General features: G+C 40.3%; 1 protein-coding gene across 2 annotated transcripts in view; it reads right to left on the reverse strand.

Annotated features, from left to right (window-relative positions):
• Positions 1 to 7616, reverse strand: part of LOC102310166 (integrin alpha-5) — a 59407-nt gene extending 51791 nt beyond the window's left edge. The window contains exons 1-2 of one of the 2 annotated variants that reach the window (XM_005933476.3): positions 7506 to 7616; positions 5403 to 5775 (exon numbers count right to left, since the gene is read on the reverse strand). In XM_005933476.3, the coding sequence (XP_005933538.1) occupies positions 5403 to 5602 (200 nt within the window). In that variant the 5' untranslated portion in view covers positions 5603 to 5775; positions 7506 to 7616. Of the gene's footprint in view, positions 1 to 5402; positions 5815 to 7505 lie in introns of those variants that run through there. The other variant, XM_042222900.1, reaches the window with a different exon arrangement.
• Between the last annotated feature and the right edge of the window lie 7100 nt (positions 7617 to 14716).

Here is a 14716-nt window from a genome sequence, read left to right on the forward strand (position 1 = left end):
TATTTATACACAAAATAATATTTATTTGTGTAGTTTCACCACATCGGGTCTGTAAAATGATCCAAACAAAGACCTGGTAGAACTGCTCATGACCTACAGGCCTATTGATCCCGTGATAGGGATCAGTACTGTCTGTAGACACAACCTGATTAGCATGGTTGGGAACTGCTGACGTGCATCACAGTGCTGTCACTGTTCAGATTTTTTAAGATTTTATCAGGGTTCTTATAATAAACAGGATATGGTGTTTACATGAACTGGACCCCTATACCAAAAATCTGCTGTATTTGGTTAACATGTAAATATACTCACTGAACTCACACATCTGTGTGTGGCCCAGAATTCCCTGAAATGCTGCTCCCTTAGTGTCTTTACACTTGTGACCATGAGATCATTACTGAACCTCTATGAGTAATCAGAGCAAAAGACAAGTGTAATAACCGAATCTCCAAAACTGCACCAAAGTAGTGGAAAAAAAGAATATTTTGGTGGCGGTAATAGACTACAGGAAGTTATAAATCTTGGTATTCAAAACGTCTGTAAGAAATTTCATTTCAACACTGCAGACTGTAGCCTGGATGTAGCCACATTACATTGGTTATTAGTTTTCCTTAAAAAGCCTCAATACAGCATTTTGTTCACCAACACGTACGTTTTTCTGGAGCCAGTTTTCAGCTGCTGATATAGATATCTGCTAATCAGTGTTAAGTAACAAACCAATACAGTGTTAGAAATTCCCTCATGACCTCTGAAGCACTGCGTACTGTAATACTGGAAGGACCATTAGAAATTAAAAAGAATCAATTTATTATGCAGTATTTATGAACAGGGAAACTATCCAAACAAAATGTAAACCGGCTTTATAATAACGTTGAGTTGTGTGTTTTAACAAGCAAGACAAAAGCAAAACAGTCCACTACAGTATCTCACTAAGATGAACATATATAATTAGTATGTAATATATAATTTTTTATACATCCTTCAGTCCATTAATAGCCATATAGTCAGTGACACCTTAAAGGCAATCGCACATAAAGCATCTTAGGTGTTAGGCAGCTTTATTGTTCTCTAGATCCTCCTGGTGTCGAAAACTTTACAGTCATGGCAAAAAGAAAGTACATGCTGTGTCTGTTCTAAGATTTTAAATATCAAGACATAATCAGAAATTATCAGTGTCACAAAATTAGGCAAATATTACCTGACACATGCCATATTACACTGTGTCAGTATTTGCAAAATAGCTGTATGTAAAAAAACTAAGGACACCCCATGTTTCAGTAGCTTGGAGACCCACTTTTGGCAGCAATAACTTGAAGTAATAAATAATCGTTTGCTGTATGATTTCATTGGTCTCATATTGTGGACCTGCTCTTCTTTACAACACAGTTTCAGTTCACTGAAGTTTGCATCACACCATTTCAGGGTCACTGCAAAAAAATACTGATTTGCTTTTTCAACCATTAACTTAAACACTTGCTGCTTTGTTTAGGAGCATTGTTACATTGCACGATCAAAATTGGGTCAAGCTTTAGCTGTTAGACCGACGGCCTCATATTTCACTCGTGAATGCTTTGGTATACTGAGCGGTTCATGGTTGAGTCCAGCTGCTGTAGCTGCAAAACAAGCCAAGATCATCACGCCTCCACCACCGTGCTTGTAGTTGGCATGATGTGCATGTTTGTGCTGATATGTTGTGTTTGGTTTTCTCCAAATATACACTCCACTCCATTCAATTTTATTTATATAGCGCCAAATCACAACAAAGGTCGCCTCAAGGCGCTTTATATAGAGAATGTTAGAAGAACACTGTTAAAGAAACCTTGTGGTTGCCATGTTCTTTTTGGGGGAAAGGGGGCTTTCTCCTGGCAACCCTGTCCAGCAACCCATACTTGTTCATTCTTTTTCTAATGTTACTGTCATTAACTTTGACATTTAACATGCTAACTGACGCCTGTAGTGAGTGAGCTCAACTTTGTGAATAATCTTCCACACTGTAGAATAACGAACTACAAATGGTTTGGAAAATACCTTATAACCCTTCCCATTTATCTCTAAGATTAGTGCTGATGTCTTTTTTCCTTAGCAATATGAAAACACCTGAATGCTCCGGCACAGCAAACTGCCAAACCTTCTGCTGCATAATTCCTGTTAAATAAATAATGACCTGATATGTGATATGCCATGTTTTGTATTTCTGTCACATTCCACATAGGACAGAATTCTTTCAGCACATGAGAAGGATTTAACTGTTTGTCTACAGCTCCGAAAGCTGTAGTAAACATTAGATGACTTTGTTCTCCAAACCAAGTCACTCGTCTGCATATTCCTAGCCTAATAAAGAAATGCTCCAAACCTCTCTAATTTTTGCATAGTTTTGATTTCCTCAAAAAGCCACAAGACTGTCATCCCAAAATGCTTCTCATTACTAAGTGAATACATGCACTGCCCTAACAGAAAACCTAACGTATAATTATTCACCACAGCACCTGATATGAGCTAGAGAAAGCTTCCCAAGGCTCCCAACAGACAGACAGCGAAGCAACTGCCAGAATGCATGACAGCCTGCAGAAACTATCCCATCAGCAGAATGAAAATTCAGCAGTTGCATCCCTTTCCTGTGTTGTTTACTCATCGCCAACAAGCACTAGATTCACAGGAAGACATTCAGCTGAATTTCTCTGCTGTCAGTACGCTTGAATTCGGTGGAAGACAAAATGTGGTATTGTTCAGCATAGGCAGAAAAAAAAGATGTGTGTAAATCAACATCTCAGGAACCACTCCACAATATTCCCTCTGACTGCCACAAGCTTAGTTGAGCAAACTCACGTAATCTTAACCGACCTCCTTAAATGACAATATCTACAGTACATTCATTAAACCAACATTGACTTTAGTCTGTGAGCCCCCAGGGATGACAATGGTGTAAGTGAACTCCAGCAAAAGTAGCTTTACATTTGACTTCCAATGGCTGCCAGCTACCAGCTGCTCTCCGGTGTGGTAAGATAAAGCAGATTAAACCTGCAGCAAAACTGAACTACAACCCTGTCATCATCGAGGCTTGCAAACATAAAGTGCTTTTAGGTGATGTAACATATCTTCCAGAGGCTGTCAGCAGCTGTGAACAGCTGGCTAAAACAGGGCGTTTTGACTGGACAAACCAACATGGATTTGTTTGTCTCCAGGGAAAAATAGAAAAATGTGGTTGAGAACTTTGAGGGTATTTGTTTCTGTCAGCTTGTTAGCAATTCAGTTGTAACTGGTAAACTACCAGCACTAGAAGACTGTGTAGGGGGGTAATGCAGTACAATTTACTGTTAGTTGTAGATAATCAAGGTCGCTCCATCCGCCCTCTATAACACTAACTGCTGACTCTGTTGCAGCACTGACTGAACAGCTTTATCGCTGTGTTGATGCACCCTAGTCAATCTGAAAACTGATTGTGAATGGTCACAAGGGCAACAAGATCGCAGGTTCATTGAACAAAGTTGCATTCATTTTGGTCCTGCCCTGTCTCTTTCTCTAGTGTGACTCTAGCATTCATCTGATGTACTGACCAGAGACAGCACAATATAAAAGATGGATATAATCGCTATGACGTCACCCACAGTTTGTGATGTTCCATTTTGAAGGCTGGATATGAGTTGGTTTGTTTGTTTTATCATTTTTGTTGTTTAGAAATCAGATGTGACACATAAGGGGCGGGCCTGGCTTGGAAACCACATGTTCATTCGCTTGTCAATCACAATATATCAGCAAATGAGCATCTGCTGAAATATTTTCCTTTCTAAAATTTGGAATGACCAAAGTTTTCAAAATGATTGGCTGAGACCATAAACTGAGCAGGGAAGTGTTATACAGAGGACCAAGTTTGTTTGTTTGTTTGTTTGTACTGTGACGCGGTTTTGTTTAGAGCCATTGACAGAACATTGTACAAAAGACTAATTATTGGTGATTTATACATCTGGCTACACTGACCTCCACAAACAGTACAGTTCATGACTCAGTAGTACATTAATGTAAAATAAATACTTTTCTGAAAGAAAAAAACTTTAAACAAATCCATAAATTACTGCTGCTCACTTAAAAATATATATGAAGGAGGAGGGGAGGACGTAGCTCAATAGGCAGAGCATTCGCCCCATGATTGGAAGGTCAGGGGCTCAAATCCACCAAAGAGCTACCCTGAGGTACCCCTAAGCAAGGCACCATCCCTACACACTGCTCCCCAGGCGCTGGATTGGTGGCTGCCCACTGCCAGACAGTAATTTCCCTACAGGGGATTAATAAAGTATACAAAAAAAAGAACAAGGCTTTTTTTATGTGATATTTCCATACCAGCTATAAAACATAGAGCAGTTTTGCCAAACCTGATCACAGTTTGTTGTGTGACAATTTAAAACACACGTGTACACGACATCACTATAACAGCAGATTGTAACATTTTCTATTTGGCTTATGTTGTTTAAAGAAAGTAGTTTTTTCTTTTCTATTTACAGCTACTGTGGATTCAAACTGGGAAAACCAGGTTTTTCTTTTCTAGCACTACACTGAATATGTTTTCACTGACTGAGTCCCTGAAGTATTGCAGTCTACTATAAACGTTTTAGTTTTTCATGGCACTGGCCTCTCAAACAAATCTGATGCAGAACTGTAACTCAGGCTGGTTTTGCTTGATAAACTTCACACATTCTTCAAAATCACTGTGTGTGCTTTTTCCACTAGTGTCCAGAAGAGAGGAGATATAGGTGATGCTAAAGGCTGTCTGTAGGGGAAGGTTTGATCTTTAACTTCATCTCACCTGGCAGTTCCTCATCTGTCAGTAAAGAACATCGGGAAACCCTTAATGCCCCTTCAGTCTTCATTCAGAATAAGACTTGCATTTTTCTTACTTTGCTGTAGGTTAACCCCCTGCTCCCTCAATCACACACAGACACACAAGTGTGTGTCTGTTTCCAATCAGAGTTGGGCCTATATCCAGTGTGTGTGTGTGTGTGTGTGTGTGTGTGGTGGAGGGGGGGAGAGAGAGATGTATGTGTATATGCATGTGAGCTTCATTTCATACATTTCCCACCAGCCCATGCTGTTTAAACCTTTAAAGAGCTGGGACAATGGCCAATAACACACACATTTAGGCTGTGATCCAAACACAGAGATGCGTTTTTAAAATCTAAAATCTGTTTCTCATGTCAGGATTGGTGGCTCTACCAGAAAATACTGCTCTGTGTCTCAGGGTGATGTTATAGGGGCGCCAAAAGAGAAGTGGGTTACTGCGTAAAGTAACCACAAGGACAAGATTTTAATCTTACACTAGAAATAAAAAGAAACTTTACAAACTGTAAGGAGAGCCGAAAAACTTCCCCTCGCTGACCTGGAGAAAGAATCCAGCTCTGTGGCCACTTTACCTGGATGAGTTCTTGAAAAATTCCACAGAATAGCCGAAGTAACTCCCCGGGGGTCCAGTGAAGACGACGCGGTTCTCCGTGTCCAAGTTAAAAGCGGCGCCAAGCTGAAACCAAAGCACCACTACAGGTAGAGCCAGCACGGCGCACTCACAACATTTTCCCCAAGACCGGGTAGGTGAAAGTCCAGGAACGGTACCCATCTCTTGTGCTGCGCGTCTCTTCTTTCATTGAACAGCCGCGGCGCCGCAAACGCATCATGCGTGCTGTTCCTTCCGCGGGACGCCTTTGGAGTCGTAATCATAAACTGGTGTCCTGAATATCCTCTCCTTCAGATGCAACAGGTCCGGTGTAGAGTCCCACAGTGAACGATGAACTGTAAAGGAAGAGGGTCAGAGTGAGAGGGAGGGGAAGAGTGCGGCCAGATATGGGGGTGGAGTTTTTAAATATTACCAGACAGTCTGGTTCCCAAAGAAAAAAATGCTGTAAAAAGCTAAAAGGCACGAAATCTGAAATATCACAGCAGAACCTCAAGTGTGGGCTAAAGTTCTTTACCTCAAGGCACCGAAGAGAGAAGTGGTTATTTCAGCATTGCACATTGTAAATAAACAGGCCACTACTGTAAGTTTCAGTGACTCCAAGCTGCAGTATCAAAACTGTATTTCACTTCTACAGCAAGAGAAAATCTATTTTTGCAGTACAATAATCATACTATAAAAACTTTGCATTTTACAATACTGTAATTCAGTAAATTTGTTTTTTAATTTGATGCACATAAATATATATTAACATTTCCACTATATTATTATATGGACAAACAAAACTGCAACTGATGCTAACACATTTTAGCTAAATGCACATAAATGCTAAATGCAGTCATTTTATTAACGTTTGGATTAATGTTAGCTGAACTTTTTATTTATTCAAATGTAGCCCTGTTAAATCAATTAAACTCTCTTGTTGCCTCATTTCGATTTACATGTCAATGCTTATCTTAAACCAGAGGATTGCACAGGGTTAGAATTAGGACTATGGTTCTTACCAAAGATGGTTTAGACCTCGGAGTTAGATGCAGAAAGATGCCGTGGATTCAAAAATGACAGTAGTGCTGTATTTAGAGTGTGACTTACTAGAAGAAATGTGTACAGTACAAAGTACAGTTAATATCTGTACTGTACACATAAATGTAAGGTTTCAGCATTCAGTGTATCCCATTCATTCATTCACTTCTGCTTATCCATTCAGCATTACTGGAGGCTGGAGCCTATCCCAGCTGTCATAGCAGGAGAAGCAGGGTACAACCTGGGCAGGTCACCAGGCTAACACAGGACAGTTGGCCTGCTGACCTGCTGTAACTTTTACGGCTCCCCAACTGTTAAATATTTTACATTTAGCATAATAAGACTATTCTCTAAATGTCATTCCAATCATGTAACAGGATTTGTGACTTGGCAACTAGTTTGGAAGTCTAGCTTTTGCGAAGAGTTCATGATTGAACGATTAGGGAAAAGTGAATCCCATTACTTAACAGAAAGGAGGAAATTTAAAATGGAAACATAGACATCAGGTAGTGAAGAGCGGGGTTTTAAGCTTCTTTTTTTTATTGCTGCTGCAGTGGAAAATAAGACTATGTGACGTCTAAGAGTAAGCCAACAACTGACATTTACTTGTCAGACATCTAAAGTTCTTATGAAGGTTCCAGATTTACCTTCATGTTTTTGCAAGATTCGACTCCTTTATGCAGTGCTACCAAATCACAGCTGATGCACTTCCAAATTTTACATTAGGTTTCAGCAGAAATACATTCCCAACGCTGCTACACTAATAAATAAAAGAACCGAACGTCGGTATAAAGCTCTGTATTGCTGAAAGGAGCTGCAGATTGACGTGACAGTTCACTGGAACATTGTTACTTTGTTTTCATATTGTCATTTAACACCTCATCATTGTACCAACACTGATTATAGCTGCTCTTAGCATTTGCAAAGATCTTCCTGGAAAACATACAAACAAGAAATGAACTCTTTTATCTTTGTTCTTGCTGTTTTGGAGTTTCACTCATCCGTGTGTAGAAAAGAGGCTGTATGTTTTCAAAGTCAGACTTACTGTCAGAGTTGTGCTTTTCCTCTACCATGCAGACATGTCAAGGCAATTCGGCATGACTAAACTGGGAAAGCCCACAGAGTTCCACCTTCGGCTCAGTCTCTCGTCACTCTGCTGGGAATAAACTTTCTGCTGAACAGCTTTATCACTGTCTTGATGCACCCTAGTCAATCTGAAAACTGATTGTGAATGGTCACAAGGGCAACAAGATCGCAGGTTCATTGAACAAAGTTGCATTCATTTTGGTCCTGCCCTGTCTCTTTCTCTAGTGTGACTCTAGCATTCATCTGATGTACTGACCAGAGACAGCACAATATAAAAGATGGATATAATCGCTATGACGTCACCCACAGTTTGTGATGTTCCATTTTGAAGGCTGGATATGAGTTGGTTTGTTTGTTTTATCATTTTTGTTGTTTAGAAATCAGATGTGACACATAAGGGGCGGGCCTGGCTTGGAAACCACATGTTCATTCGCTTGTCAATCACAATATATCAGCAAATGAGCATCTGCTGAAATATTTTCCTTTCTAAAATTTGGAATGACCAAAGTTTTCAAAATGATTGGCTGAGACCATAAACTGAGCAGGGAAGTGTTATACAGAGGACCAAGTTTGTTTGTTTGTACTGTTTGTACTGTGACGCGGTTTTGTTTAGAGCCATTGACAGAACATTGTACAAAAGACTAATTATTGGTGATTTATACATCTGGCTACACTGACCTCCACAAACAGTACAGTTCATGACTCAGTAGTACGTTAATGTAAAATAAATACTGCTATCATTGCAGACGTGCAGGCGAGTATACACTGTGTGATTATTAGTCTCCTTTGGTCATGGTTATGTGTATGTAAATGTGTAGCCTATAGTAATAGAGGGCCCCAGATTTGAAAAACAGTGAGTCACAATGCATTACCTGCCAAAGGCAACAGCGCTTGGACAAAGACTGTTTTCACTCGGTAAAAACACATTTTCACATGGCACAGTGGTCCTCGTAGCAACTCATAATACAACGCTTAGTTCCCCTTATAAAGTCACAAATGCCAGCTGATGTGGTAATGTGCTGGGTTTTACGTATTTCCTTGTCCAAGAATTTATTTTAGTAACAGATTTAAATAGCACATCCATGAGACTGAAGGTCTATTCATTAACTTTAATGAGTTTAAAACATTTGTGTTTCCTCACAAGTGCCTGTCTCCACCACTCAAAACCTATTATTTAGCAATATACTATAAGTGGAGATGGTTAAAATTAAAAAGAAGTTGCGGCTGTGAGGTGAAGACCTGGCTTAAATCGAGTATATACATTACCATGTGTTGTACAAACTGCCTGGATAACTCAAGCAACCTGTGACCTTTGTTGACCTCTGTTGGCCTGAGGTATGAACTGCAAACTAGCACCAAATACAATGATAAGGGTTTAGTGGCACTGCTAAACACACAGTGCTATGTATTTGGCTTGAGAGCCATCTGGTGCTGAAACTACAATGTAATATACAGTGAGGCAATAAATTATTGCAGCACCTCCCTAAGTTTCTCTCTACTGACGACAAATCACATGCACTTAGTGTTGTTGCAAACAGTTCCACTGATCCATGAAGGTATTTGTCTTTTTGGCTGACTCTTTATTTTATTTCATTTTGTTCATTTAGACATATATTTTTGTAGATATATAAATAAATTATTCAACTTGTTTTGTAGCAGTTGTACAATTTGATGCAGGGGACAAATGTGAAGACCACAAGCAACATTTTCTGTTGGTGCATTCAAGTGCACTCTGGATATCTGTAACATGGTACTCATATTTATATTCAGTTCAATTCATTTCAATTGAATTTGATTCAGTTTTATTTATAGAGCACCTAATTATAACAACAGTTGCCTTTGTAAGGTAAAGACCCTACAACAGTAATAATACAGAGAAAACCCCAACAAGCAGATGACCCCCTATGAACAGGCACTGGGAACAACGGGGAGGAAAAACTCCCTTTCAACAGGAAGAAAATCTGACAGAACCAGGCTCAGGGAGGCCCGATTTTATTTCATTAATTAAAATGTTAAATTTGGTTGTAACATTTTTAAGACTGCAGCATAGCTGTAACTCTGCTTCTGGAAAACAGTTATTCTAAAGGATTTCTCTGTTCACTGTGGTAAGTTATTTACAGAAGCTGAATACCAAGCAAGTGCTTCAAAACGACAGCTGTGCGTTTAGTTTATATTAGCAGTACCCAGTGCTTGAGATCAGAAGTGGAGACCCCCTATAGCAGAGGTGGGGGACTCCAAGCCTCAAGTGCTGGTGTCCTGCAGGGTTTAGATGTGTCCTTGATCCAACACAGCTGATTTAAAGGTTAACTGACCTCCTCAACATGTCTTGAAGTTCTCCAGAGGCCTGGTAATAAACTAATCATGTGATTCAGGTGTGTTGACCCAGGGTGAGACCTAAAACCTGCAGGACACCGGCCAGGTTGTTTTGATAGAAGCCTCAAGCTTATCTGTGACTCTATGGGGTCATGCTAGGCGAGTTTGCTGGCCAATCAAATACATTAAACCCATTTTGACACTGTGGGCCGACCACCACCAACGGCAGCAGAGGACATGATACCACAATCATCAGATTGCACTTCACACTGGACTACAAACACCTTGGATTCTGTGCATCAAACTGACTCTAGGGCCTTGATTTCAAAATAAAATACAACATTTACTTTCATGTGAAAACAAGGCCACCGAGCAACAGTGCAGTTCTTTGTCTCCTCAGCCCCGGTAAGGTCTTGTGATGCTGCCTCTGGTTCTGAAGTGGTTCGATATGAGGAACCTGACAGCTGCGACCCCTTTGCTAAACATGTCTGTGTGGGATGGATCTGAAGCCTCACTCAACTCCTTATGAAACTCGCTAAAGTTCTTGAAGCAACATTTATTGAAAATCCTCCCAAGTCGGGGTTCATCCCTGTTGCACTTTTCCTACTAAAAGTGACTCAAAATTAATTCTAATAATTTGAGAGGATTGACAGAATTTCTGATTTTCACGAGCTGGTCACCACAAACATCAAAAATAAAGTAACATTTTACAGATAACGAATGTAGAATATATGAGAGTGTTCCTTTTTTAATTCAATTACAAAATTAAATAAATGCATACATACACAGATGCATTCATAAAGTTATTCCTGCTGGTGACTGGTGACCTGTCCAGGGCCAACTCCACCTCTCACCCTACGGCAGCTGGGATAGGCTCCAGCACCCTCGCGATCCTCAATTTGATAAGGTGAAGAAAATGGAGGGATGGACAGAATAATATCTTTTTAGATACACCATTACTTTACTGAAAATTGGCTTATTAAACAAAGCAATCATCACATCAATCACACTCTCTGCATCTGTGCTTACTATGTGTTTCTAACCTTAGTTTCAAAGCAGAAATAAGCAGAGGGAAGTGCACAGAGGTGACCTTTACTGATTTGGCTCGTTGCTGTGGAAAAAAAGACGACGCTCTGAGCTACAAGGAGCATGCTGAAACTGCAAAAGCTCAAATGCCTGCTGTGCCGGCTCTATCTGCAGTCGCTAATTGGAAAGGCCTGAGAACAGAAGCACACACTGAAACAACCTTTTCAGCATTTCTGCAATCGTTTGCAATCGTATGTGTTTGCAGAGTTTAAAGGGTCTCATTTTCCACTGGTCCACTCACCAGCCATGTGTGGGGACATTATTTATGCCTTTTCACAGCCAAAATTACCTTCAGCTTCACCCCCACACAGGACTGTCTGCATCATGTCAGGGCGAAGGTGATAAGAGACATAACACACACACCTCCTAGGAGTGTCTGCATGTTGTCTCGAGCACTGAACAATGAAGGTAAGGGCACTCTTACCTTTACACACAGAGCAACAGAATTACCGCAATTAAAACAACAACATGTCTGCTAATGTAGGAGTTTGGAAATGTTTTTCTAAGGTTATTAGTTAGGTATTTGCCAAGCCTGAAATAAGTTGCCTCAGGACAATCAGACTTTTTGCAACTGTCATTAGGTGCCAGTCGATGTGTGCTTATCCTAATTCTGCACACTAGGCCAGACAGCCTACTGAAAAAAGATGATGAACTGAAAAGAGTTTCAACTTATTTTGTAATTAAATCTCTCTATTTGAGGTCTTACCACTCATGTCTTACTACTGTTCATAGGTCTCTTTTTGCAAGTGGTTCTTTTCTGTTTCCCAGTTTGTTGGACGTTGCATGTTTAGCACGAGCACTTGTAGCTAGGTGGATCAGTAAAAGCTGCAACCATCAATATTGTTGTATCTCCGTGCTTGTCACTTTCCTCTCCCCTCATTACATCAGGTGGATGACCCTTCCTGAGCTTAGTTCTGCAGAAGGTCTCATCCTGTTAAATGGGAGTTCTTTAACCCTTTGGTGCTTGTTCATTAATAAAGTGTCTACATTGTGTCTATAACAGCAAAACATTTGCTTTTATAGAGGTGCTCACAGTGGGGTATTAATCAGGTGCATTTGATTACTTATCCTCTTATGTCCTGTGGAAGCAGTAAGGGTATACTTTTTTTTCACAGCTTCCTGTTCCAATAAAAGCTAAAATTCCCTGCTGTCACGTGTCTGTTTGATGCATTTTTATTATAAAATACTTCTTTATAAAGAACATACAGTATGAACAGTGGTGTTCTAATGTTTTTTCTACTCTGCTGTATCACAGAGCAGCAATCTCACCGATTCCTTGAATGGTTGAGCCTGACCTTTGACCTTTCTCTGCTTGCTGACTAAGCAGTAGAGGAAAAAGAATAGTCTTACAGGAAGAAATAGAGATTAGAGATTTCCCATTCGTTTCCACAGAGACTAACTTCTTCAGTCATGGCCTGCTATGAAAAGCCACCACTTCCGTTTAAGTGTTTGATTATCGTTGATTAGCATTAGTTCTCCATTTATACAGTAATGAATGAGGTACGTGTATGTGGGGGCAGGAGGGAAACATATTTATGAATGAGATCCAGAGGTGTGTGAGCTAGTTTTCTCATCTCATTTCATCTCGTTTTATTTCACATCTCATTTCCATCACTTTCATCCACAATGAACTGATGAAGCCGTGCACGGCACTCCACAGCCTTCCAGAGAACTCAATCCAAGCGAATCTATCATCTGCCTTGTCAACACAAAACTGCTTCTTAATGAACCTGAGCTAATGCAGCTCTTACCCAAGTTGAACCTACTTGCCAACTGCTCAAGGGGAGCAGCAAGGAAAACTCACACTGCAAACAAGCAGAGCAGCACGAGGCCAGCGGAGAAGAAACAGGCCTCTGATACGGTCTTACCCGGATGAAGGCCCCTCATTGAGAAAAAGACAAGTAACAATAAATTATATTCATACTGGAGCAAATCCCAGAGTCTTCCGCTGTGAATATCACCTTTCAATATTAACCTCTTGGTGACGAAGCAGCTCTATTAATAACAGAAATCCATCAGTGACCAAGATTCAATCTATGAGGGACACTTGGGAGCATGGTTGCCTGCGGCCTAAACTGTTAGCGTGTATTCCCACAGGTAGCTTGAAAAATATTCTGAACTGAGGCAGCCAGGTTTCTCTGTCAGTCCTTAAATCAGTGGAAACATTTCACTGCAACACAAAGACAGGAAGAAAACTAAAACTTAGAGCAGCTTTTTTTGTTTGTTTTTTAAGGAAGTAAAGAATGGAGCATGCTCAAAAAGGAAATAAAGCATTCGTTATATTGTGTTTGTTATGAAGTACAGAGGACCTGTAATAACCCCAACCAGGCCTTCTCCACCTCCAAAAGGCTTCAAGCAGGTTAACTACGCTAACGCTGAGCCAGTGCAACATACTTGGATTCCTGCCTCCTTGCTTTGAACTGCATCTCTGCAAGGCCACATTACAGAAGCTAGTTTTGCTAAACACCTGAAGTAAATGTACATTAACTTTCTGTAGCATTCAGTTTGTTGGCATTGGATAGCGTCTACGACAGCATAACAAAAGATTTATTCGTCTTTATGGCAGTTCTACAAAACTCAAAGCCATCAACAGTAGGGAAAACGTGAGCAGGCAACTATGCTTCTCCTGTGTTGGTTGAAAAGTTGTAACTCTGATATCAGTGACAGATATTTAGCTATGCTAGCCAGATGTTGGGTCCTGAGTCAGCACTGAAATATCCACAGATATTCGTGCTGGCAGGAGCATGAACTGATATAACTCTCTGTAATTCCCTGACACTTGGGTCCAGTGCCACAAGGTCGTTTGCCTTGAACAGCTGCATTTCCAGTGATTTTAAATGTGGTTTCACAGAGGAAACCAAGGGCCAGTGACCATGAGAAACACCAAATCAAACCACTTGGAAACCAAAAATTCAGCAACTGGTGATTTTAGGTTAGAACAGAGGCCGGCAACCTATGGCTCATGAACCACGGATTAGATTTATGGTTAACTGTAACCCTATTAATCCATGTCCTATGTTTATCAATTTATCATCTCCCAACTACATCTGCCCATCTGTCCCCGTCACCCCCTGCCACCAGCGTGTGCTGCTCCTTTTTTTCTGTTGTTTGGTAGGAGGAGCTAAAATGGCTCTTTTGATGTTGAAGGTTGCCCACGCCTGGACTAGGAAATGATAGGCAGTGGATCAAACCACTATGAGACGCAATGCTTTGGTGTTTAACCAATTTTGCCATTGCATGGCGACTCTGGTCCCCATTACATAGTAGTAGTGTTCATGTTGCCATTTGTTTTCCTCTTTTGTGGAATTTGAGCGTGCTAGTGAGTCAGCCAAGGCAGAACTGAGACAATGGCATAAAAGGCTAAAGGGAAATATTGTGTATTATTATAAGTGGCAGTGGTAGGAAGCTAACATTAGCATGTTTTGCAATCACTGTACCACAGTACAGTGATGCACACTGCTAACAATGCACTGTAAAAACTCTGAATCTCAAGTTGTTTTTCATTTTGTTTTCTTTGTTCTGTTTAAATGTACGTTATGAGGCTAATGCATTAAAAACAGGCTTTTGTTATTGGGCCTGTTGAAACCCATTTTAATACATGTGACACTCTGAATGGAACTATTATTTATGTGGCTATAAGACATCAGAAGCATTCATTACTTTAATTTAATTAAGTTTGTTTACATTTTTAGTGAGAAAAATCACAAAAAGGTTTTTGATCACAAGACTTCTTCAGTCTCAGCTGACTGCAGGTTTCCCCAACCTTATAAA

Source organism: Haplochromis burtoni, unplaced genomic scaffold (assembly GCF_018398535.1).
Source record: "Haplochromis burtoni strain Fernald_Lab_line unplaced genomic scaffold, NCSU_Asbu1 Contig_97, whole genome shotgun sequence".
Taxonomy (NCBI): domain Eukaryota; kingdom Metazoa; phylum Chordata; class Actinopteri; order Cichliformes; family Cichlidae; genus Haplochromis; species Haplochromis burtoni.